At 49.1% G+C, this 25,548-nt stretch overlaps 1 protein-coding gene across 4 annotated transcripts in view; it reads right to left on the bottom strand.

The window, feature by feature from the left end:
• The window catches only part of rspo2 (R-spondin 2), a gene marked incomplete at both ends in the record, with an annotated part of 59,887 nt that overhangs the window by 3,900 nt on the left and 30,439 nt on the right, over nucleotides 1-25,548 (bottom strand). For 3 of the 4 annotated variants that reach the window (XM_080540656.1, XM_080540654.1, XM_080540655.1), the window contains 2 exons: nucleotides 18,215-18,403; nucleotides 18,895-19,038. In XM_080540656.1, coding sequence (XP_080396782.1) covers nucleotides 18,215-18,403; nucleotides 18,895-19,038 — 333 coding nt within the window. Of the gene's footprint in view, nucleotides 1-18,184; nucleotides 18,404-18,894; nucleotides 19,039-25,548 lie in introns of all 4 variants that reach the window. The other variant, XM_080540653.1, reaches the window with a different exon arrangement.

The following is a 25,548-nucleotide window of genomic DNA, read 5'->3' as shown; positions in this document are numbered from 1 at the left end:
GTCCATATAAACACCAGGGCAGAACACCAATGCCACGACTCACTTCACCGATTTAAAAATCCGATATCTTCTTTGTTTTAGAGGAAATTACCAAACTGACTCAGTGTATTTTTTGGGATGAGTGAGTGTTTGAGTTATGCAATAAATCATGTTAATTCTTTTCCATCATTAGGTTAAAGTGATCCTAACAAAGAATGACCTCTAGCTCACTCCCATGGTGGAGATTATAATAGTCCTCAGAAAAATATTATTTAAATAAAGTGAGAGTACCACTGTCAGTATGTGTGTGTGTGTGTGTGTGTGTGTGTGTGTGTGTGTGTGTGTGTATGAAGAGTAGGTGGATGAAGAGTAGGTGAGCAATTCATATACAGTATCGACCACATTAAGGTTTTATCTGGCTTTAGTGCGTAAGTTACGTTTTAGGGTCTGATTGTACACTTGCCATATACACACCATTCGTCAAATAATTTTGCAAACTTGGGCAGAAAAAGTGAATATCCACTGAGGTAAAAAGAACAATGCCAGAGCGTAATCCAATAAGAGAAAAGCTTTGAAATATACACTCACCGAACACTTTATCAACAGTGCAAGCTGGTGGAGGTGGTGTAATGGTGTGGGGAATGTTTTCTTGGCACACTTTGGGCATACCATATATTAATTGGGTTAATACCAATAAATCATCGCTTGAATGCCACAGCCCATTTGACTATTGTTGCTGACCATGTGCATCCCTTCATGGCCACAATGTACCCATCTTCTAATGGCTCCTTCAGTGGCCTTCCCAGTCACCGGATCTGAACCCAATAGAACACCTTTGGGATGTGGTAAACCAGGAGATTCACAGCTTGAAAGTGCACCTGAAAAATCTGTGGAACATCTTGTGGAATCAATGCCACAAAGAATTGAGACTATTTTGAGAGCAAAGGGAGGCCCTACCCAGTATATATGCTGACGCATTACTAGTGTATGTGTGTGTGTGTGTGTGTGTGTGTGTGTGTACAATCACAGAGGCCATGACCTAATGAAAAGAGAGATGCGCCGACAACCAGCATGGCGGCAGCAGAGCCAAGTGACTTCATCCCCACTGCGCCTGTGTCGGGAGCGGCCAGCAGCAGGAATCGAAGGCCTAATCTTATCTGCAGCAGCTTGCGGTCGGAGGAAATCGATGGCTGACCTCAAGGAGACATTAAGACCAACGGTAAATGGTCTCCTCCTCCTCCTCCTCCTCCTGAAAACCCTCTCCGCTCCTTGTGTTACCTCATCCAACCAGTAAACGCTGTCATCTTCAGACATCAATTAAAAAAAACAAGTTCTTCGACGACGGGGAAGGGGAATCAAAACTGTTTTGAAGAAGATTCTGGTGGACTTAAAAGAGTACGGTAGAGCCGGGGTTTTTTGGCGTCTCTGCGTTTTCATAAACAGGCCAAAGCGGAGGCCATTATTTGTGAGGGAAGGAGAGGACTACTGGCGCCAGTGAGATTTGATTTCAGTGGCAGAAATTGGATTAGCAGCCATTAAGGGCCTCCTCACACATACATTTATAATGCCGTGAAGGGGAACGGATCTGTAGCCAGCCAGAGCTCCCTTCACTCACACGTGCGCGCGCACGCACACGCACACACACGCACACGCACACACACACACAGAAGAGCTACTCTATCTGGAAGAGGATACACTCCACTGACAGGAGAGTGTGTGTGTGTGTGTGTGTGTGTGTGTGTGTGTGTGTGCGTGTGCGTGTGCGTGTGCGTGTGTGTGTGTTGGCGTACGTGGCTATGTAAAATGTTACGGACATACAGTATGGTATGTATGTGCAGTATGGATGGATGGATGGATGGAGAAATAATAGGAAAGGAGGAAATAGAGAGAAAGACCGACAGAGACGTGTCGTTGAGGGAGAGGAAACAACTTCTTGCCCAAAGAGAACAATCTTTTACGAGAAAAAGCCCGTCATGCCAACCACCTGACAAGAGACTCTCTGCACAGCGTCATTAAGACAAACACACACCCCATCCCCCCCCCCCCCCCGCCGCCCTTCCCCCCAACAGCCCCCACCCCCTTGCTCTGCTTACAATCACAGAGCTGCTTAGCGGGGATGATTTAAAACATATGCATTCCGATTTACAAAAAGCTAATGTTGGGATTAGGAATCATTATTTTCTCATCTTCGGAGGGGGGGGGGGGGGTGGCGGAGATTAGACAGGTTAGACAGGTCCAGGCCCTTTGATGTGGAGAAAACCTTGACTCCTCAAGATGAGGGACGTTTTTCGTGGGAGGACGAGTCCCGGGCAAAAACCCACACATGAGTGATTTATCGGTCCGATGGCGGCCAGGTTTGACCCTCCTCCGGCTGTGGTGTCCAGGAACGCTAAGGGGAGTAACAGTGACGGCCGGGGGGAGGTCGAAAAAATTTCGGAGGACGGGGACTCACTTGAATGCATTCCATTCCATACAATGAGCCCCGTCTCCCGATGTCTGCCTCCACCAGCCTCCCCTGAGGGAGGAAGTATGGGGAGGGAGGGAAGGAGGGAGGGAGGGAAGGAGGGAGGGAGGGAGGGTGGAGCGAGGGGGCACTGGTTGCCACGATGAAAACATCCCGTCAGTTTGTATAGCCTCTCATCACTGGCTGGACAGGTCGCCTATACTTACCCTCCCTCAAATGAGAGAGAGCTACCTGTAAATATTTGGGACACGTGTCTTGACTCCGACCTAAAAACCGCCCCACCGCCACGCCGCCTCAATATAGCAGGCGAAGGGGTAGAGAGAGGAGAGAGAGAGAGAGACCGCAGGCCCAATTTGGGGGTAAAAAAATCAAAAGAGCAGCCGAGCCCGTGGAGTCCCAGCTCCGGTCCCCTTGAGAGGTCGTCCTCCCGACTCAAATTGGAGCCTTGCCTTACTGCCGCAGCGCCGGCGACACACACACACACACTTGTCTGATGGCGTCACCACGGCAACAGTCAGCATCGCCGCCGGAGAAAGGGACGCGATGACTCGCACCGCTGTGTCTGAAACGCCTGAAACCGCGAGCCCAGACACACAGAGAGAGAAAGAGAGAAAGAGAGAGAGAGCTGCACACACAGCATCCTCTGCGGTCTGCTATCTCCCCGACTGACTCACACACACATCTGGGTCTAAATACATAGAGATCCAGCCCCACAGCCCCATGACTTAATGAGGGATAATTAGCTGTAGTTTACTTTAATGAATGGCTAAATGTTATGTTTCATTTCTGACGAGTAAAATAAAAAGCTCAGTCTTTATCAAAGGGGGGGGGGGGGGTTCCCACAAATGTTTCTGTAGTCTGGGTCATGTGTGTGTGTGTGTGTGTGTGTGTGTGTGTGTGTGTGTGTGTGTGTGTGTGTGTGTGTGTGAGTGTGTGTGTGTGTGTGTGTGTGTGTGTGTGTGTGAGTGTGTGTGAGTGTGTGTGTGAGTGCGTGTGAGTGTGTGTGTGTGTGTGTGTGCGTGCGTGTGTGTGAGTGTGTGTGTGTGTGTGTGTGTGTGTGAGTGTGGTTATACTGGAGTGTGTGTGCGCACTGTTGTATGTGAGTGTGTGTAAGTGCGTGTGCGTATGTGTGTGTGTGCATGTGTCTCAGTGACTGAGCTGATGTGTGTGTGTTAGTGAAAGAGTGTGTGCAGGCGTGTGTGTGTGAGTGTTAGTGATCTGTGGATAGCTCTAGCAGACCAGGGGGGCAGTGTAAAAGGGGAGCGGGGAGGCCAATTAAAACATCAAGGCAGCCGGCCTGGTGGAATATAAACACACTGCCTGGATCAGTCCAGCTGGAATAGCCAGCCCAAAAATCTGATCACAATAAAAAGAAAATGTTTCATCCCTCTCAGATTTGAGTAAATATTTCCTGCCATTGTAACAGAGTCAATCATTCTTCTCCCTAGGTTCGATCCCAAGTCACAGGACCCACAACGCTCACTCTAGAGGCTAGCATTCTAAATGTTACCATACCGGGTCTATGGACCGGGTGCCTGTACAGGCCCGCTTTCTTGGTGTGATGAGTGATGACGAATTGTCATTGAAACCACAGTTTTTGCTCTGTTAAAGATGATAACATCGATGATTGCCAAGGGATTGCCACAGGGATTCTTGGCAAAAAATGGCATATCTCATAAACAAAAGCACAGTTCTCAGTGTGTGTTACACAATGATCTTCCCGTTTAGGAGTTACTGTCACATGACATGGGCGAGCACACACACACACCGTACTAAACGACTATAAATCCATTGCCAGCAGAAATGCTCTGTGGGAGTTATGTCATCTGTCAGCGCCAATTTTCAAGACAACAATTAGGACTCCTGAACATACAGTATATCAAATTAACTCCCTTCAGGTTGCCCAATTTGTTTGCGGCTCCTTAAATCACTCATTACCCTCTTCCTTCGTAAATTATTTTAATTGCAACACGTGAATTCCGTCACTTCTCAACAAGACACAGACGACGGCGACGCCACCCACATTCAAGAACAACCGGTGGTCGACTGAATGACTTACAGAGGCCCTGTCGCCTGGAACTCAACACGCGCCTGATTTCGCCCCGTTATCCCCAGTCATTGTTTTAGTTGACTTCGTTTGTTTGTTTATCCAGACTGTTAGGTGATTTATGACTGAACTGGGGGTCCTTTTGGGGTCTCCCCCCCCCCCCCCCGCTCCTGCACATAGTGGTATTGTTTTTTATTGTGTACAAACTGTTCATACAAATAAACAAAACAAAACAAAACTTAAAACGATGGTTCTGGTTGGGGCCGAGGGCGACACCGCTTGAGATTCCCAGGGAGGTTGACTCTACGGCGTGAAGGCTGCTAAATGCTAACAGTTATATCTGCTACCACTAACAGTTATATCTGCAAACGCTAACAGTTATATCTGCTACCGCTAACAGTTATATCTGCTAACGCTAACAGTTATATCTGCTACCGCTAACAGTTATATCTGCTACCAGATGACGTCAAGTAGGAAGTGCCTTGGGGAGTTTTAACACCATCATTGATCTTTGGCTCCGTGCCACTGTTATGTCAATAAACAGTGTTATTATTATTAATGAAATGAACTATCTAAGAAACTGTGTTGTGAACAATGTGTTATGAAACGTGTTTGAATCCGTCCATTGGCGACACACACTGTGCTGCCTGGTAGGAGGGCGTTGTCTTAAAGGCTGCCTTTTGTTTAGAGTACTACATTGATTTCCTCTGCGATTCATTATCTTTGCCATGCCATTAAAACAGTAAAAGCTAATAAAAACAGGACTTGGCAGAACTGTTAAAGAAAGTGGACTTTTACACACTTCTACCTTTTCCCTTTTAAAACAAGCCTTGTTGGCATCCTGTAACGACGAGACTGAACAACTCCCACTCCAAAGGACCCCAACAGCCCCCCCCCCCCCCCTGCCCCAACTCCCTCTCTCCCTCTCTCTCTCCCCCCTCAGTAAAACAGCACCTACCCAGGCTTAACTGTACCCTCTAAAAGTTCATACTGAGAACGGATCAGGAACCAAATAAAGCCCTGATTCCTGCCAAAGAAGTGACCTCTTCACACCACCATTAAACAACACTATTCGACGAACGGAACATTTGTTTTTCATTTGTGTCTGTGAATCTGCATTTCCTGGGCCTGCTGGTGGAGGCCTGGGCCTGGGCCTGGGCCCGGGCCTCAAGTAGGGGGTCAACCCCCGATGGAAGGCCCAGGTCTCTGGGATTTACCTGGCTCTATCCCCCCCCCTAGAGCCCCCAAGCCCCTACCGCTGCTGGAGTGATTCCACTGTATTACAGCACCCCTACTCTATAAAAAGGTATTTTAGCACAACTACTGTATAAAGGGGCACAAAATAAGTGTGCTCAGTGTGTGTCCATATGTACAGTACACACACACACACACACACACACACACACATACAGACACACACACACACACACGCACACACACACACACACACACACACACAGAGACACACACACACACACACACACACACACAGAGACACACTCACACACACACACACACACACACACACACACACACACATACAGACACACACACACACACACACACATACAGACACACACACACACACACACACACACACAGACACACACACACACACACACACACAGTAAGTCTCTAACAACAAGAGGACACAAATACCGGGCGGCCCAGTGTCTGCCACACACAGCCAGTCTGTCTGGGGCATGTATGTGCTTGTGTCTCCCTACAGTCAGTCTGTCTGGGGCATATGTGTGTGTACTCTCCTCTTCCTATACCCTACCCCCCTGGTCCAGCCCCCCCCCATCCCCCCCACCCCACCCCCAATCCCCCCTTTCCTGGGGCTTGGAGGATATAGGAGGAAATTGTGCAGCATGATTCTACTCTTATATATCTCATTTCTCTACAAGTCCCTTCATCCCTCCCTTCATCCCCCCTCTCTCTCTTCATTCTGGGAACCTAGAGAAGGAAATCCCCCCCCCCCCCTCCCTGCCCTCCCTCCGCCCTCCACCCCCTCCGCCCCTTCTCTCCCCTTGTCTGGACCAGAGCCCGGAGCCGCCCAGGACAGGACCTGGGCCTAACGAAGCGGGAGCCAGGCTAAGTCGGCCGGGCTTAGATACTAAACCAGAGACAGAGACAGGGGCTGGAGGGATCACCGGCCAATCCCCGTGCAAAGGCTGATGACAAGGGTATCGACGATAGCGCAGCCTCTCCCCCCCCCGCTCCCCCTGTGTTGTTCTGTTTCGTCTTTGGTCGTTTCGGTAACTCGTAAAATGTATTTCGCTATCTTCCCCCTGAGAATAAGCGCTCAGAGCCGACAGTGAAACATTGTTTTAGGGCTAAAGGAAATAAAAGAAGAAGAAACGAATACGTAGGTTCAAAACTACACAGAGTTTGATGTGCTGTGGGCCAGGGGGCTTGTGTTGTGTGGGGAGAGGGGCAAGGGTAGTCAGGAGGGCCCTGATCCTCTCTAAGGCCTGTTGTGTATCAAACGCCTGTCAAACACTAGTGGGACAGACAGCTGAGATCCTATATCATCCAGGCGCTACACGGGTCATACGCTCACACGCAAGCGCACACGGACGCGCCGCACATGGACGCACACACACACACACACACACTCACGCACACACACACACACACACACACACACACACACACACACACACACACACACAGGGTCACCTCCGCTCCGCTTTCCATAACCATGCACCACTGATCTCTCCTGTCAATAATCCTCCCCTCCACTACACTTCAACACTAACTGTGAGCTTTCCTGACATGTGGCAAACATTTTCTTGTTTTTACTGGCCTCCTCTGATTACGGTGTAATTTCAACGGTCAGTCATTTTAGCGCCTGACCTCTGAGAGAGAGGGAGAGAGGGGAGGGGGGGGGTGGTTAGTGTGTGTGTGTGTGTGTGTGTACACCAGACAAAAACAAATCTCCTGAGATGGATCAAGGTAAAGGGGGAGTGACTCGCGCTCCTCCTCCACCGCAGAACCGTCTCAAGGCCCCCCCTGTGATCCTGTACCCCGGCTTATCCCGTCACACCAACAGAGAGAAAAACTAGATCTACGACGGGGGTGGGGGGGGGGACCTGGGGGAACAATCCGGGGGTCTTGAAGGATTCCCTTTTTTCAGCTCAGCCGCGAGGACAAACGCGGGATGTCGGGATGGCGTGGCGACGGAGCTACTACACTGCGTGTCCACGACAAAATTGTCACGAGCGTGCCTCTGCTTCGTTCACACACACACACACATAACATTTCACACACAACCAACACACACACACATACACACATCACATGCACGCATACATACACACACACACGCACGCACGCTCACACACACACACACACACACACACACACACACACACACACGCACACACACACCTCCAACACCATTAGCTGCGCGGGCAGGCCTACACGTGCCTGGCCTCCCTGTTGTGTCTGCGTGTCTGTTCCCTGGGCCCATGGTCCTGGACATGAGTGGGTCAGAAGCCGCAGCCTCTCTGTTAATCATCAGGCTCTAATTAAAAGCTGTGATGTCTCTATAAAGACGCCCGCCGGTCCGCCCGCCAGAGATGGATGGAGAGGGAAGAAGGGGGAGGGAGGGAGGGAGGGAGGGAGGGAGGGGAAGGAGAGGGGGGAAGAGGGGCTTCTGGTGGTGGCTGAGCCGGTGCAACTGTGCACCAGATGTTGGCGGCCTCCCCCCCCCCTTTTTCTTCTCTTCCCCCCTTCCCTTCCTTTCCAGCCAGAACTGTGAGGGGGGTGGGGGGGGGCATGCCAGAGTTACACTGAGAATGTCACAGTGTCTTGTGTTGTGTATTCACATTGTCATTCATTCATGCCTCCGCTGCAGCATGCAGTCGTCTATTGTACAGTACAGTATGGCACGAGTGTAGCGGGAGTGTTTATGTGTGAGAATGAAAGAGAGAGAGAGAGAGATGGAAAGAGCCATGGAAAGAACTAGAGTACAATTGAGTGGATATTTGTCTTGCTCTGCGTGTGAGGTCTCTGTTTGTCTGTTTGTGTGAAAGTATGTTTGTGTGAGGGAGTGTGTGTGTGTGTGTCTGTCTGTGTGTGTGTGTGTGTGTATGTGTGTGCGTGTGTGTGTGTGTGCGTGCGTGTGCGTGTGTGTGCGAGTGTGTGTGCGTGCATGAGTGTGGTTTGTGTGTGTGTGTGTGTGTGTATGTGTGCGAGTGTGTGTGCACAAGTGTGTGTGTGTGTGTGTGTGTGTGTGTGTGTGTGTGTGTGTTAGTGTGTTAGTGTGCTATGTGATGTGCGGTCTGCAGCAGATGAAAGCATGTGCGGGCCACAGTAGGAGAGCTGGCAGCAGCTGAGGGCTGGAGGTCTGGCAGGCAGAGACAGCCCGGCCACGGCCCCCACAGGAGCTACATAGAGGCTGCACAGGGGCTACATAGAGGCTGCACAGGGGCTACATAGGGGCTATGTACAGTAGAGAGGCTACACAGGGGCTACATAGGGGCTATGTACAGTAGAGAGGCTACACAGGGGCTAAATAGGGGCTATGTACAGTAGAGAGGCTACACAGGGGCTACATAGAGGCTATGTACAGTAGAGAGGCTACACAGGGGCTAAATAGAGGCTATGTACAGTAGAGAGGCTACACAGGGGCTACATAGGGGCTATGTACAGTAGAGAGGCTACACAGGGGCTATGTAGGGGCTATGTACAGTAGAGAGGCTACACAGGGGCTAAATAGAGGCTATGTACAGTAGAGAGGCTACACAGGGGCTACATAGGGGCTATGTACAGTAGAGAGGCTACCCAGGGGCTATGTAGGGGCTATGTACAGTAGAGAGCTTACATACGGACCATGTCGAGGCTACATAGGGGCTACATAGGGGCTATGTAGAGACGCCCCGCAAAAGATGCATTGGAGCTTTGTCGAGATGCCCTACAAAGGCTACATAGGGGCAACATAGAGAGTCTACACAGCGGTTACACAGGGGCTACACAATGGCCTATGTAACCCAACAAAGACCAAATAGGGGTTATGGCGAACACAGGAGCTACATAGAGGTGACACGGGGGGCCAGGGAGACGTCCCAAGGTTATCTCAACGTGAACTGAGAAGCCTTGAACAGCGGAGACACCGGGGCCTGCTACCTTCACACCTCATCTCCTCCGCGGCCTCATCCCCCCCAGACACCTAAACCACCGAGCGCGTCCAGTAACAACAGAGACACTGTCTTATCTAGCCCACCCTCCCTACAGCCTCAGCAGTAACGTAATGGGCCGTACAGCCCTTTGCACAGTACAGTACGGGGGAAATTACTCCCATTTGTGGAAACATGTTAAGGGGGGCCGTGAGGCATTCCTTCATCGCCTCCCTCCCCCTCCAATATGCTGCCACTTTGTTTGTTTGCGTAAGGTCTGTTTTTGATGGGGTAGTTGTGTTTACGTTGATGTTGTTGTTGTCGTTGTGCATATGCCTCATTTCCTCTGCGCCAGATCAGAGTCAAGGAAGCTGTCCTACACATTGTAACCCCCCCCCCCACCCCTCCTCCCCCCTACACACTGTTACCCTCTGCAGTATAGGTCTCCTGTACGTCTCAGTGGAGGCTGGTGGAGGTACAAATCAGAGGACGGGACTCATTGTAACGCATGGCATAAAATGAGGAACGGTATCGCACACACATGGAATGGTATCCTCCGATGTTCTACCTCCACCAGCCTCGCCTGACTGTGTGTCTCTTGGCGAGTCAGTTCATCACAACCTGAGGCAGAGACCTGGGTTGGGTATACTTTCAGAAAGATCATGCTGTCCCACAGCAAGTCCTTAGGAGAGCTTCCGAGTGGTGTTTACCAGACGTTTATTGAATGTTAGCTTTTGTAGTCCTTAAAGGGAATACAGTAATAATCAACACTTTGAAGCAAAGTTAAATACGATAAACGCCAAGATGTCCACATGTCTGTAACGGGACTACTACAAAAGGCAGCTCAGTAGAAACCACTACATCGCTTGGCCAAGGAGTGAGAAAAAGAAAAACTCCACCCCCCCTCATTCTTTCTTCCTGCTTGGAAAAGACCAGATGACAATAATGTGGAGTATGGAGCCCCAGTGAGCACTGCTGCCCCCCACTCCCCCGCCCCCCACACCCCCCCCCCGGTACCCCCCCCTCTTCCCCCTGGTCTTTGAAAAGCCTCCACATGTTTACGACTCATGCCTGTGGTATGACGATGGATTCTCCATATAAAAGCCAGCAGCACGATCATGGGGTGTTTCAAATATTGCTCTCTCTCGAAGACAGTTGCTGACAAAATGACAGCGGCCATATTTATTTTGGTCAGGGAGCAGGGGCACTTAGTGGGAAGTTAATCAGAGACTCCCACTGGCCCCCCCTCCTCCTCCACCCCCGCCACCCCCCCCACCCCCTCTTACCGTAGGAGGAATGTATCCAGGATAGAGGAGAAGACTACTGGTAATGACTTTTCTCCTTCTGTGGAAGATTTAACAACAGCTAAAAAAACGCTTGACAGGGCAGAAAAATAAACCCAGAGTTTATTTGGTCAACAACTGAGAGTCAGCATTAAGCAAGTGTTGATTGCCTGTCCAGACAGGGGTTACGATAATCTGTTTCCATCCAGTTAGAAGACTATGTAAATGTAAGAATATATAAGCGCATACTGTAGGAAAATGAATGATGTCTTAAGAGCAGTGAGACTGGGGCTGAAACAGAGCCTGTGTTAATGTGGCTGTGACCGCAGCGCTGACCATAACTGCCATTGGCCGGAGTTGCGGACATCCCAGCCAATCCAATGACAAGTTGATGTGTCTTTCCTTCCTGACCCGTGTTCCTCTCTGTCTGGTTCTGACACAACAGGACTTTATTATTAATAACCCAAACTTCTCAATTCCATCACTGTGAAATACCGAAGCAATTTTTGAAATGTATTTAACCAGGAGAAGCCTCATTGAGAATCTCTTTTTCACGAGTGTCCTGGCCAAGACATGCAGCAGCACAATTAACAGGGTTGCAGACATAAAAAACATATAACAATTTACAATGAAAATAGAGAATAAATTATATTTCATAGAATCATCAAATATCAAAAATATTCATTGGTATTCGTCAACATCAGGGATGAAACAGGCGCAATATAAATCATTTATCATCAGTCATTTAGAATGACTTTAAATGCATCCTGTGAGACCAGCTCCTGAAGATTCAGGTCATTTTGCAACTGGTTCCAAGCAGAGGGAGCAGCACACTTAAACGCCCTTTTTCCCAATTCAGTTCAGAGTTTAGGGACAGATAGTAAGAAGTCCTGGGAACGAAGACAATATCTTCCTATACTTTTTTGAAGGATGTAGAATTGTAGGTAAGATGGAAGCAGACCTAGAAAAGCCTTATAAATAAATGTCATTTTATAATATATAAATAATAGACTAAATAAATACATGTAAAAGCACGGTAATACGTGAATAATAACTGAGTTACTACACATTGACTACTGTATACAGGTACAGGTTCAACAAGCCAACATGTGACCTAACTCTCACATGAACGATTCTCCACCTCAGAGGTGAAATCAATTTCCTTCCGACACTCAACCACAACATCTTTTCGACTTGTTCCCTAATGTATCCCTAGTCACGACTTTGACTAAATGTCAGATTTAGAAGGCATGCGTGTCAATGCTAATGTCGTGTTAACGCTTGTCTCCCAGCTCCTGAAGAGAACTGGATGTCCCGGTGTGGGAGCTGTGGCCCTGTGGCCCTGTGGCCCTGTGGCCCCGGGCGCGGCACTTCTGAGTGCCCCCTTAGCGGCTACCGTGTCATCCCCACAGAGCGGCCTTATTAAATGAAGATTAGGCCGCGGATTAGCCCAATTAGGCCTCTCCGTCTGCCCTGGGAAAAACGCTCGGCGGGCCGAGCCCACTGGCGGGGGGGAAGAAGTGATCCGGATTGTCTGCTGTATGACCCCTGGAGGGCTGGGAGACCGGCCGTTAATCACCCTCCCCTTTTTCCTGTCGTCCGGGATCGTTGTCCGGACTCAGGAGGGACTCCAGCCAGGAGTCATCATTGCCCCGATCGACAAATTCATCTTGTCTACCAAAAGAGCCGCCGATCCAAACAGAAGGGAGAGGAGGGAACGCCAGGAAGAGCTTGGGGAAGAGCGAAAAGAAAGAAAGAAGGGAATAGAGGAAGAAATACGAGGCTCGTTTCCCGAGAGTGTTTAAGAGGTTTGGTTACAGAGGAGAAGTGGTGGCGGCGGAGGCAGAGGCAAAAAGGGAGAGGCAGAACACTTGTTGTTTAGTTTGGACGGGCAGTCCCATGAACCTCTCTGTGGAGGGAAGGAGAATACAGAGCAACACTCTGTGAGAAGAGGGACTTAGCGTGCGTCTCCGCTCCCCGAAAACTGGCATGGTAGGTAGTGGCAGGAGAGAGAGGTATGTCTGACACTGAGACATCCAGAAATGGGCTGGGGGATATTGGCTTTCCAACCCCAAAAAAGCGCAGAGCCAGAGTCAGTTGCGACCATGCTGAGGGTGTTATTGAAATGCTCAGAAGAGAGAGAGACAGACAGCTCCTGCCAGAGGCAGGCCATGAACACACAAATACTGTAGTGTGTGTCACAATATACACACACACACACACATACGCACACGCACACGCACACACACAGTCCTACTGGATTGGGGTTGGTGGTTGGTGTCACGAACGGTGTGTGTTGTTTCAGACGGGGCGGCTGCGCTTCCTCCAGAGCGGATTTGAGGCAATCACGGTTCTCCGTGCATCGTTTTACAGCGCGGGCCGCGCCAGATGGTTCCCAGACACAGAAGAACCAGGAGGTCTACGAGTACTGTTGGGTGTTCTCCACAAAAAGAACCGCACCGGGTTCAGACAAGACAGAACCTCGCCCAGAATGCACCCGTCATCCGGCGCCTAATGGACTGGTCTGGGTCGGGCCCCCCCCCTGACCCGGACCCCAGACTGTGGCCGGGTTCTGGAGTCTGCAGACCGGCTGGCTGGGCCTCTGTGGGAGCCCTGCTGAGGTGTCTGCTGAGCCCCAAGCAGCTGCCTGCCTGTCACTGTCATGTTCCATAGCTGGGACCTCTGATGAAGACCTCACAGGCCTTTTAGCTTGTCACTCAGCACACACACACACACACACACACACACAGCACACACACACACAGGGTACACACACACACACACACACACACACACAGTGCGCACACACACACACACACAGGGTACACACGCACGCACACACACACACACACACACACACACACACACACACACACACACACACAAATCCTCTTTCCAACATGAAGCATTAGTCGCAGAAGTGGCTGTACTGAGCACTGAGGAGGTTAAGTGTTATAGTAGATTGATGATGTTGGTCTGGTGGTGAGCTTGGCCTCAGCTGAGCCTCTACAGCAGAGAGGGGTTTCTCCTGTTACACACAGGGTAAGGGAGGGGGGGGATCAATACACCCACACAGGCCTCCTCCTTCTTAGTGACCACGGGGTGATCATTATGGGATGCCACCCCCCCCCCCCCCTCTGCCCCGGCCCCCCCGTCGCCATGGTGCCTAGGCGTCTTGCTCATCTCCGTGGTCTTTTTTTTTGCACGGCTTGAGTTATTCAATCTCATTGGTTAGTCACTCACTACTTAGCCCTTGTTCTTTGTAATGAGCTGGAAGAGGAAGAAAAAAAGAAACGAAAAAAAAGGCAAACCAGTTCCAGTTTTCCACTACGAGCGGGTTCTCATGGGACGTCTGAGAATCCGAAAGCCGATTTGTAGAACCAGTAGGAAATTAGCCGATGAGTTTCAATGGCGTGTTTGTATTAGACCTTATGCTCTCCCTAAATCTAAACCCGGGGGGATTACATCCAGATTAAAGGGGGGTGGTTTTTAGGAGCTTTAAAAAAAAAAGAAAATGCAGTTGTTTACACAACATCTAATATCATAAGATCATTGACATGGAATAACCAGCTGAGGTTGTCTGGCAGGGGGGAACAGAAGCTGTACAGTTGTGTGAGAAAGGGAGTCTGTGACAGACAGAGAGGGTGAGAGGGAGGGAGGGGGGGAGAGAGAGAGAGAGAGAGAGAGAGAGAGAGAGAGAGAGAGAGAGAGAGAGAGAGAGAGAGAGAGAGAGAGAGAACTTGTCACATGTCAGTTTGTAAACCAGTGATTCTGATGACAGGACTGCTGAGGGGATGATCCAGAGGGAGATTCTTAATGGCATCAATATTGAGCATGCTGAAGCTCCAGATAGACAGCTCTCTCTCTCTCTCCCTCTCTCTCCCCTCTCTCTCTCTCTCTCTCTCTCTCTCTCTCTCTCTCTCTCTCTCTCTCTCTCTCTCTCTCTCTCTCTCTCTCTCTCTCTCTCTCTCTCTCACACACACACACACACACAAGCAGGCACGCACGCACACACACAAGGGATGGTGACAACGCAGCGTGTCAAAGCTGAGGCCAATGGAGCAGCTATACTAATAAGACGTGTTTACGGCCCAACGGGAGGACAGACAGAGGATGGAACGACATGTAGTTTACCTGCCCTGAGGGAGAGCGCGAGAGAGAAAGAGAGAGAGATAAAGAGAGAGAAAGAGAGAGAGAAAGAGAGAGAGAGAGAGAGACGCAGCCAAGCAGCTCGCACAACTCTCTCTGATTACTTCAGAGACACCACGATGGCACGGGTTACCAGGATACCGCTGCTATTATGCCAATACTAGTAGAAGAAGTTGAGGAACGTAGATGAAACACAGCGGTGGAAGTGGAGTATATCATTTATAGTGCCGGAATGTTCCGTATCCTACATCTACCTCATCATCTCACATCTGTGGGAAAAATGGTTTTGTCTTCTGACAACCTCTGACATTATCTGGGCTGTACTCTCTCTCTCTCTCTCTCTCTCTCTCTCTCTCTCCATCACTCTCTGTCTCTCTCTCTCTCTCCATCACTCTCTGTCTCTCTCTCTCTCTCTCTCCTGAGAGATCCTGTACGCTGCCGCGTGTCCTTAGTGCGATAGGGCTTAGCGCACAGACATGGATCTGTAAATGATGTCCATCGTTATTGAGGTCCAGGGAAACGCAAGCCGGTCAGATCAGATAAATACGTCCATAAATAATGTGTACATACAGTACGTAGAGGTTTCCTCACCCCCCCCGAGATTAATTTTGTCTCTCTCCTCTTTATTTCCTGTCTCCCATTTTAATCCGTCGCAATCTGTACGGTCTGCAGTTACATAATCCAATACTTATCCCAAATACGGGTGTCTGGGTGGAAAAATAAATTACAGTAAAGAAATTGTCATTGTTCAAGCAGCGCCGTGTGCATGGTTCTGTGTCTGCGCCGTGTCTTTTGAGATCAAACACATAAAAAAAAAAAAAAACTTGTTTATTGTTTTTCCCGTAAAATGATATTGAGACAAAAATATACCTCGTGTTTACGGTAGTCTCTGAAGCTTAATCCTATTTACGTCTCGAGACGTAATTTGTTATATTGCGGAGCAAAGCCGTCTAGTATTAGGTAGCATTGGAGGCCTTAACCGCAAAGTCCCTGGAATCTGTAGTAATTTCAGAGGTCAACTGGGAGGTATTTCATACTGAACCCTGCCATAATGAGACCTCTCCGTGAACCTCTTGATCTTCCATCCACAGGCCTTGTCACCACTTCCTGGTCACCTGGTCACACCAAAGGCCCAGACTGTCCTCCCATTGGATGCCCTCTTTATGATCACTTACAGTACGAGACATGATTATTTTTACAATGTCGGCCGCTCTGCCTTTCTGTCTCTCTGGTGACCGAAGCGGACTGCCGCTGCGTGGAACTGTTTGAGTGTTTCTCCTCGCTTTTCTGGGCGTCCTTATCACGCTCGACTTATAATGGCTTACATTTTACATAGTATTTATTTAAACAGCTTGACATGAGCAAGTCTTGGTGACGGCGGGGGTATTTTTCACAAGCAGTTGGTCTGAGCCACTTGAGGAGGGGTTTGGAGAAGTTAACAATGCAGCTTAAGTACGAAACTCCACTTTATTACAAGAGTCACCTCTTCTGCTACTCCTGACCTCCAGAAGAGCTACTAGAAAGCTACAGAAGAAAGGCTAAGAGGTTCACACACACACACACACACAGACACACAGACACACAGACACACACACACACACACACACTCACACACACACACACACACACACACACACACACACACACACACACACACACACACACACGTGTTTACGGACAAAGATTAACCACACAATTGCAGCCACAGATCCTTCACAAAGACATTGAAGGGGATTAAGACAGATCTACTGGGCATCTGACTCACCATGACCTCGTCACCGACAGACAAGCGCAATAAGCAGAGTTGACACGGGGAACCACAGTTTGGTTTCTAAAGGATAGCAGGAAGAAAGACTCCTCCGCTACGTGATGCTTCACGATAACTCTCAATCACCGACCTCATGTTAGATAATTGATGCCAGTCACCAGGCACAACAATGCCAAGCTTTTAATTAAAGAAAACCATAAAAATACTTGTGGAAAAGGTCAAGCAAGCAGTGCTAAATGAGTATACCCCCCCCCCTGCCCCCCTGACAGGCAATAGGAACAAAATGTGCCACAGAATCACAGTTTCCAACCCAGAAAGCACTGACGGTCTAAGTATTGCTGAAATCCGAGAGACAATCATGGTCTACTTCAAGTTTATTTCCCCTCTCACCACCTCCCTAAATGACACTCAGATTTAACATGCAAGAAAATATTTTCCTCCTCCTGTTCAACAATGTTATTTTTCAGCAATTCTTTCGGAAGGGTTTGAATGAAATCTGCCAGCATAACGATTTCCTTATTTTGTCATTCAAATGTATACGTATATATAAGCACAGCTTGTCCTAACTTAAAGTCAAATCAAACACGTTCAGGTAAATGCATCTGTTCTGTACACCCTCTTCAATGAGGCCTCGTGCTGAACAAGGCTATCATCGACAACTCTAAATGGGCTGTTTAGATCATCGGAGAAAAAACTGAATACCGTCCGAAAAAAAATATTTCCTTAGCTGTATTTACACCAAAAATATTTCCAGATTTGACTTTCTCTTTTAATGGTTGACATACATGCTGCGCGTACCGCAAATAACTTTCAAATGGAGGAGAGGAAACAGAGACTGCCATTGAGGAAACCTGCAGCTCTCGACTTTGAAGAATTCCAGTGAGGAGAGAGAGGAGAGGAGAGAGAAAAATATACCCAAGAAAAACCTGGTGAGTTGGCTTAAACAGGGCGTCCGTGGAAAAATACTGATATTTCAAGCATGAAAACGCCACTGTGCACCTCAACCAAAATATGAAGAAAAAAAAAAAAAAGAAGAAAAAAAAAGAGAGAGAAGAGAGAGCGGTGGGTTTGTATTTCAGGGAGTCGCGAGGTTAATGTGGGGTTGGGGGGGCAGACAGAGTATGTGGTAGCTTAAATGAGACAGGTGGGACCCAGAGACGGGGAAGGATCCCTCTAAAGGGAGTCTGCACCGTTTCCCTTGATTATTTAAGTCAATAAAGCGCTATAACCCTTGAGCAGTACTCTAGCTAGGGATGATCCTCCCACATAAAACACTGCAAAGGTACAGATAGAGGTAACACACACACACACACACACACACACACACACACACCCAACCACACACACACACACACACACACACTCACACACAGAAACCCTCCGCTGTAACCTCTTCCTTACCTCGTCTGCAGTGCCTCATGGCCATTTTGCACCTCCTGGACTCAGCGATGGTGGGACAGGGTATCGTGTCCTTGGGCGGCTTCTTCACGATGTGCCGCGTCCGGGTCTCCAGACCCCACTTGAAGCCGCAGGTTTTGTTTCTCCTGGTGCAGGAGCCCCATTCGCTCCACTGGCCCACCTCACAGCCCTCTGTGTGTGTGTGTGTGTGTGTGTGTGTGTGTGGAGGGGGGGAGGGGGGAGGGAGAGAGAGGAAGTGTTAGAAGGGTAGCGGAGGAGACCTCAGCAGGGCTGTAGAGGAGACCTGGAGGCCCCAGGTCAAGCTTTTACAGCCCTGTGTAAAGACTAGGATGGCCATAACCTCTATCTGTATGTGTGTGTGTGTGTGTGTGTGTGTGTGTGTGTGTGTGTGTGTGGTCCTGTCCTTCTCTGGTTCAGACAATAACAAGCACATTCAGCCTACTCGAGGTTACTGTGGGTTTCAGGTTCAAGACACTGTAAAGAACACACCATTATACGAGACACCCTCCCAGATGTACGCGTTTCGGCTTCTGTATTCATGCGTGCTTGCTTTCGGAACGGTCAACGCGACTCGACTAAAAGCTAAACTGTGGGGGCGAGTCTTTGGCGACCTTTGACCGACCTTTGACCTGTGAGATACCCTGTGTGCAGTGCTTCCTCACCTCCACACTCCATGGTGTCCTCCAGGGGCGCGAAGCCCTCGGGGCACTTCTCGAAGCAGCGCCCTTTGTGCAGGTAAAAGCCCGCCTTGCACTTGGTGCAGAAGTCTTTACTGAAGCAGGACTCGCAGTTATCTATCCTGCACCCTGAGGGAGAGAGAGAGGTTGGAGAGAGGAGAGGAGAGAGGGAAGAGAGATGGGGAAAGACAGGGGGGAAGAGAGGGGGAAAGAGAGAGGAAAGAGAGCGGTCGAAGAGAGGAGAGGGGAAGAGAGAGGAGGAAAGGGGGAAGAGATGAGAAAAGGGGAGAGAATTGTCAGTTAAGGTCGACAGTGCAGAACACGCAGTACAGAACACTCATGTCATCTGGAGTTGGTTGAGGGCTGAAGGGGTTTCTTGATAGGATTACACCCCCTCTCCCCCCCACCCGCCCACCGCACCCCAACTCTCTCCCAACCCCCCCCCCCACCCCTATCCAAAATAGTCTGTCGATGCTCTGTGAATCATCTCTCTCAAGAGACAAGCTATATTTCAGTTCTTGAGTTGCCTGACAGACATATCGAGAGGATGAGCGGTGAAAAAACTGGTTCGGTAAAGGATTACCTCACCATGACCTCCTCTCAACACAGCACAGGCCGGAAACCCGTCACAGCCCTCTTGACATGCTACATGCTACGGTCCCGAGACAACACAGGCAGGAGAACACGTCACATCACTCTGACATGCTACATGCTACAGTCCAGACACAACACACTCTCTCTTTTTTTTCTTCTAATGGTTATTCTGTAGCAGGGGTATGGTTTCCTCAGGGCATTACTACTGAACAGCTGGGTTGAGGTTTGGGTAACAGAGGTGGTTCGTATCATAGGCTGAAACATGGAGACCTAGGTTAGAATCCAATCTGTTTTTTTTTTGTTAAACAGGGTTATGGAAGGATACTATTATATAGGATATAGAAAGATACTATTCTGTTTTGGTTTTGACATTGTTCGACTCAAATAACCTGTGCCCAAACTTGTGATTTGTTGACTGTAAAATATATTTTTTTGTTATCAAACATTCCAAAATCTGTGTGGAATAAGAATGACTTTTTGTGATTAGATTAGATCAGATTAGATTAGGTTCAACTCCAAAACTGGCATGGAGCAACATGCTTGGTTTTGTGCATCGCAACGATTTTGGCTGCAGTTTTGAGATAAGGGTGGAGTGTGTGTGTGTGTGTATGTGTGTGTGGGGTGGTGGTGGTGGTGGGGGGGGGGGGGGGGGGTTGGTAGAGCGGTGTAGTGGAGAGTTTGGGTGGTGGGGAACCAAAAAAAAACAACACAGCAAGCCCCCCCCTTGCTGCCAAACGAACACTGATGATGTGTTTAAGCGAGGGAGCGCACCGCCCGCATTCATCCTCCCACGCCCCGCCCTGACGCGCGATGAAACGGATTTGCCGGCCGGCCAGGGGACGTGTCATCACGACTCCTACCCTGCAAATAGCACGTCAAGCAGGGGCCAAATTACACCAGCGGCACCAAGGGGGGCGACGCTCTGGCCCACATGATTAAAAGGAGGCTCCCAGAGCCGTTTAATTTATGACGCTTCTTAGAAGCCCTAAGTGGGCCCGATTACCCAATCGGCTCAGAGTGTCGGGTAACCACAATCTATAGCCAACCAACCCAACCAATAGCAGTCCTCTTTTCAGTTGTCTACTGGGCTTTTCCCAGGTATGGTGGTGGCATCTGGTCCTCTCTGTCTCTTTAGGGGTTGGGGGGCGTAACTGTGTGTGTGTGTGTGTGTGTGTGTGTGTGTGTGTGTGTGTGTGTGTGTGTGTGTGTGCGCACGCGTGTGTGTGTGTGTGTGTGTAGTAGTTAGTGATTTTTCCACATGTAACACAAACAGAGCGAGGGCCCTGCTCTTTTATCTGTGACCCTCTCAGGGCCCAGGGAAGGTTCTCACAATCACGCCCCTTAATTACACCATCTCCAGTTAACCATCAGGCCTCCTCCTTCACATTCCTGCTAAACCAGGGGGTCCCTCCCCTCTTCACTTTGAACCCCTAAGTATGGCCTCTGCCCACTCACTCTGGTCTCTCACGCTTTCCCGACCAGTCTAAACAAACCCGCCACACATATACACACAACACACACACACACACACACACACAAACACACAAACACACGCACACACACACACACACACACACTCTTGCGTATACAAACACACACGCCAATCAGACTTGTCTGGAGACACACCCACTGTACTGCTGGCCCTGTTGTATACCTTCTGAAAAAACAGAGGAACACCAAGCAACCAATCACACCATTCTAATAACTGACCATTGATATGTACAATAGTCACCTGATTCCAGGTACAGTCAGGTACACACTACTGGGATCTAACTAAACACTAAGAGCCGGTTTCCCAGACACAGGTTGAGCCTAGGAGCCTGAATAACAAAATAAAATTTCCCGAAAATATCCATTGAAGATGCGTTTTAGTCTAGGGGATTAGGTGTAATCTGTGTCAGGCCTCGAAGAATATCCCTGAAGTACGAGACGATCTCCCTGGAGGGCATAGTTAAAAAAAACTAAAAACTCTAATAGCTAATTGAGTTGCAAAGTGGGTGTTGGCGGGAACCGGGGAATGTGGCGTGAGAAAGCATGCATCAGACACACTCCTTCAAGGGCCAGCATGTACGCCGACACCGCGCCGAACAAACTACACAAACTCCACATCCAAGAAAAAACAACACGAGTCACAGTAGAGACATGTCTGCCGTCTCTCTGTAACTACCCAACCCCCCCCCCCTCCCAGCCCCCCTCCCTCCTCTCGTTCCTGGTCCAAACATATCAGACACACGCTTATCTCCTGTTTAATAAACATGCCGCTGTGGTCGGGTTACACAGTGCTGTAGAGATGTTGGCTTGGATGTTGGTAAGACTGATACAGAGGACGGGGGGTATAGGGCCACACAAAGGCAGAATGCGCTTCTTCTCCTCTTAATACCCTCCTCCCTTCATCCCTCCGTCCCTCCGTCTCTCTCTCTCTCCATCTCTCTTCATCTCTTTGTTCCTCCTGTAACCAGAACCTCGGCGGGGCTGGGTGTCGATACCACGTCAAGATCCAAGACAAGGGGAACAACAGCTAATAAATCACGGGGAGTAATTGGAAAGCAGCGGTGCCTGCTCTACCCCGTCTCTAACGCGAGCCTTCCCAGGCCTGTCATCACCTGAGAGTCCCTCGCTCTCCTCCAAAACACAGAGGACGAAAAAAGGAAGAGAAAAAAAAGAAAATGAACATCTGGCGCTCGAGTCTCAAGCCCCAGCCTGTTGTGCAACATTCACTTATTGACAACAAACAGCAGCCGAGGTGAAGACACCGGTTCGCTGACTGGAAAGTATGGCACACAGAAACGGTAGGGGTCACCTTACAATTTGGATTAAGAAAGTAGGTTTCATTTCGATTTCAGAAAGACCCTTCAAAGGGAAACACTGGTGGTAGTGAGTCTCTCTGGGAGACTACATAATATAATAAAATGAGGTCATTCACTTGAATATGACTCATCAATCTGGGGCTGACAGAAAAGGAATCCTGAGATGCTAGCTCGCTAGTTCTGTCAGTGACACATCAATACGGACGACAGAAAAGGAATCCTGAGATGCTAGCTCGCTAGTTCTGTCAGTGACACATCAATACGGATGACAGGAAGAGAATCCTGAGATGCTAGCTCGCTAGCGCTGTTAGTGCTCGAGGGTCAAAGGTCATCAGAGGGAGATGCCTTTGTGGGGGGGGGGGAGTCATCGTGACAGACATAGATCACACTGTCAGGTTATCAGATATGTATATCCCTCTGTCAGATTATCAGCACAGAAGCTATCTGTGACAATGCTGGGAAGGAGGATGGACAGAGGCTCTCTAGAAGCAGAGCTGAGATGGTTGTAGTACAGGGGGTAGACGGAGGCTCCCACAGGGAATACCAGCCTGACCTCTCCAGGGCATTTTCATTTCATTTAAGCAGTGTTTTTGCGAGAAAGACCAGGATACGTATTCATAACACGTCTCAGGGGGGGGGGGGGGGGGTACTGATCAAGGATAACTTTTGCCATTTCAAATCATAATGAGTCATCTAGGATCAGTTTTGTCTTTTCAGATCATAATGAATAAGATCCTATAGACCAGAATCAGAATCAGAATCAGGTTTATTGTTACATCCCATTATATAAGTATAAGAGAGTCCACGTATTAGGCTTCCGTTCCTCTACATTAGAGCAACAAGAGAAAACGACAATAGATATAAAAACAATAAGACACGAGACAATAGAGGTGTGGTATAATAATAGAAATAAGAAATAATAGAAATAGCATGAGTATAGCCCTGAGGTAGCAGTAGATGACGGCAGGTAAGATACACAGTATCTTGGAATGAGATATATACAGTACAATGGTATTTCCAGATGGATTATGTTGTGCTGTGTACTTATATGCTTATATATACGTATATGAACGTAGAAATACATACGGATGAAGTGGATGACAGATGTGAGGTGAATTCTGCGCGTGAGTGTAACGGGTGGGCAGTAAAAAAAGACCATAGAACCAGACAGTCCAGAAACATGGCTGTCTGTCTCTAGTCCCAGGGCCCAGACTCAGGGGAGGCAGGTTTCATCTCTCTCTATGGGATTAACCTCTGAGCCAACTCTACAGTCTCCTCTAAGGTGCCTCTGGGAGACTAATAGGAAGTAATGAGGTCATCAGATCTGGACCGGTACAGCCGCCGCCGCGCTGGAATCCGATTGGACGGCCAATGTTCTACTTGAGCCTTAACCATCTTCCCGTCATTATCTACTGGTCTGCATGATTCTCGGCTCAATTAATATGAGTGGCGGAAAATCCTGATTCTGTTTCTGCTCTGGTAGGTATTCAAAGGCATCCAGTCAGAGGCTGGGGAGAGTGAAAGTTTGAAAGTTAACGGTTAACTTCGCGGGCGTCGCGGAAACCTCTTGCTTTTCATTTCGGCGACCCATGTTAGCAGGTTAGAGGGGCCACACAGCCCGCTTGACTCTCATTATACTACAGTAGGTATACTAGATATACAGTAGTCATAGCAGAAACCCCATGTAGGCTATAATTGCTGCGTCTCTGCTGCAGAGCTGCTACTGACAGCCCTATCTTTGTACATTGAGTTTGCCTTTGATAATGGTAAAAAAAAAAAAAAATGGAATATTTACAGATATAGACAGATATAGATAGGTATATTGAAATGTGTTTCTGTTGCTGGTATGATGTTAATATGACTATCAACAGATCATTTTCACGCGCACGGCACACAGAGAAAATCGGCGAGTCCGTGACTCTCTAGATGGCGTGCCTCTGTAGCCAGCGTGAGACCGTGACGTGCGGGCTGTGTGTCTGCTCTAACCCGTTAACAGGGGGCGTCGAAACTAAATGCACACGCGCTGTTGAGGTAGAGGTCGGTGGTGGTGTGTTCCAGGCTTAAAGAGTGTTGGTATATGTTGCATTCATAGCAGGGGAGGAGGCTGGTGGAGGTAGTCATCTTTGGACAGGTAATGCGCGGAACGGAACAAGGCATGGTTTCAAACACGCCGTTCCAGTCCATGCACTGCCCCCGAGCCCGGCGTCCTCCAATTTCTGTCTCCACCAGCCTCCTCTGATTCGTATGACTGTAACAGATGTGTGTTCCGTTTGTTTAGGTATTCAAAGGCCCCCAGTCATCATCAGGGCGCGGAGCGTGAGGTTTTTCGAAAAGTTATTGTGTCAGCATCAGTTGCACTCATTGTACGCATTCTACTGTATCGGTTTTCTGCGGTTTCAATGTCAAGTGCATTTGGAGTTGACTCATCAAGCATCGCCGTGGTGATCTAATCACCGCGCCGCCTGGCAGCAGCTCTCCCTTGCTTGCGGTCTGGAATGGAGAGTTAGCCAGATCAGGGACACTCAAACGCTGGTGTCAACCTCAGAGCAGTGCTGTTCCATAGAAGTCTGACAGGGGCCATATGCAATCACTTGATTTATTTATCTGAATATTCATTTAGAGGGAAAAAAAAATGTAAACAGAAAGACTTTGTGTTGTGTTGTGTTATTCCTCAAAGATCGCTCGGCGTTTTCAACGATGTGTTGAGAGGGTCTTTCCTGGGAGCTTGGTGTGGGGGGGGCCGGCGGAGTTGTCAAACCAATCATCGGTCTACTACAAAGTCCCGGACGGATCCAGAATGCTAACCAGCAGGCCTGATGTCGAGCAGCGGGAGACTCCGTGCTCTCTGAGAAGACCCTGGCACGGGCGGAGGGGAAAACATGTCCTGCTTTTTTCCACCATTCCTCTCCAAGCTTGACGAGAGGAGAAGCAGCGCTCAGCCGGCTGCTCTCACCTACTCTGCTGGGTCTTTGTAGAGGCTTCTGGGGTTTGGGTTTGGCTGACATGTCACCCCTGGCTTGCTCGCTGCCAACCAGCCATGTCCTGGGGATCTGAAGATGGCAGGAGGTCATAGACAAGGCCAAGCCTGCATGTTCTCTCCCCCCTCTGTCACTCTCTCTCTCTCCCTCTCTCTCCAGTCTGTTTTTTTACACATGGTTGCTCTTCCCACTCCCCTCACACAGGGACTGGGGTGGCTAGCGGTGGTGTTAATGTCAGTCAAGATGGCACAGAGAGGGGA

The sequence above is a fragment of the Nansenia antarctica genome, assembly GCF_963989245.1.
Source record: "Nansenia antarctica genome assembly, chromosome: 10".
In the NCBI taxonomy this organism is placed as follows: domain Eukaryota; kingdom Metazoa; phylum Chordata; class Actinopteri; order Argentiniformes; family Microstomatidae; genus Nansenia; species Nansenia antarctica.
The sequence above is the reverse complement of the archived record's forward strand: the minus strand, read 5'-3'. Positions and strand labels throughout refer to the sequence as shown.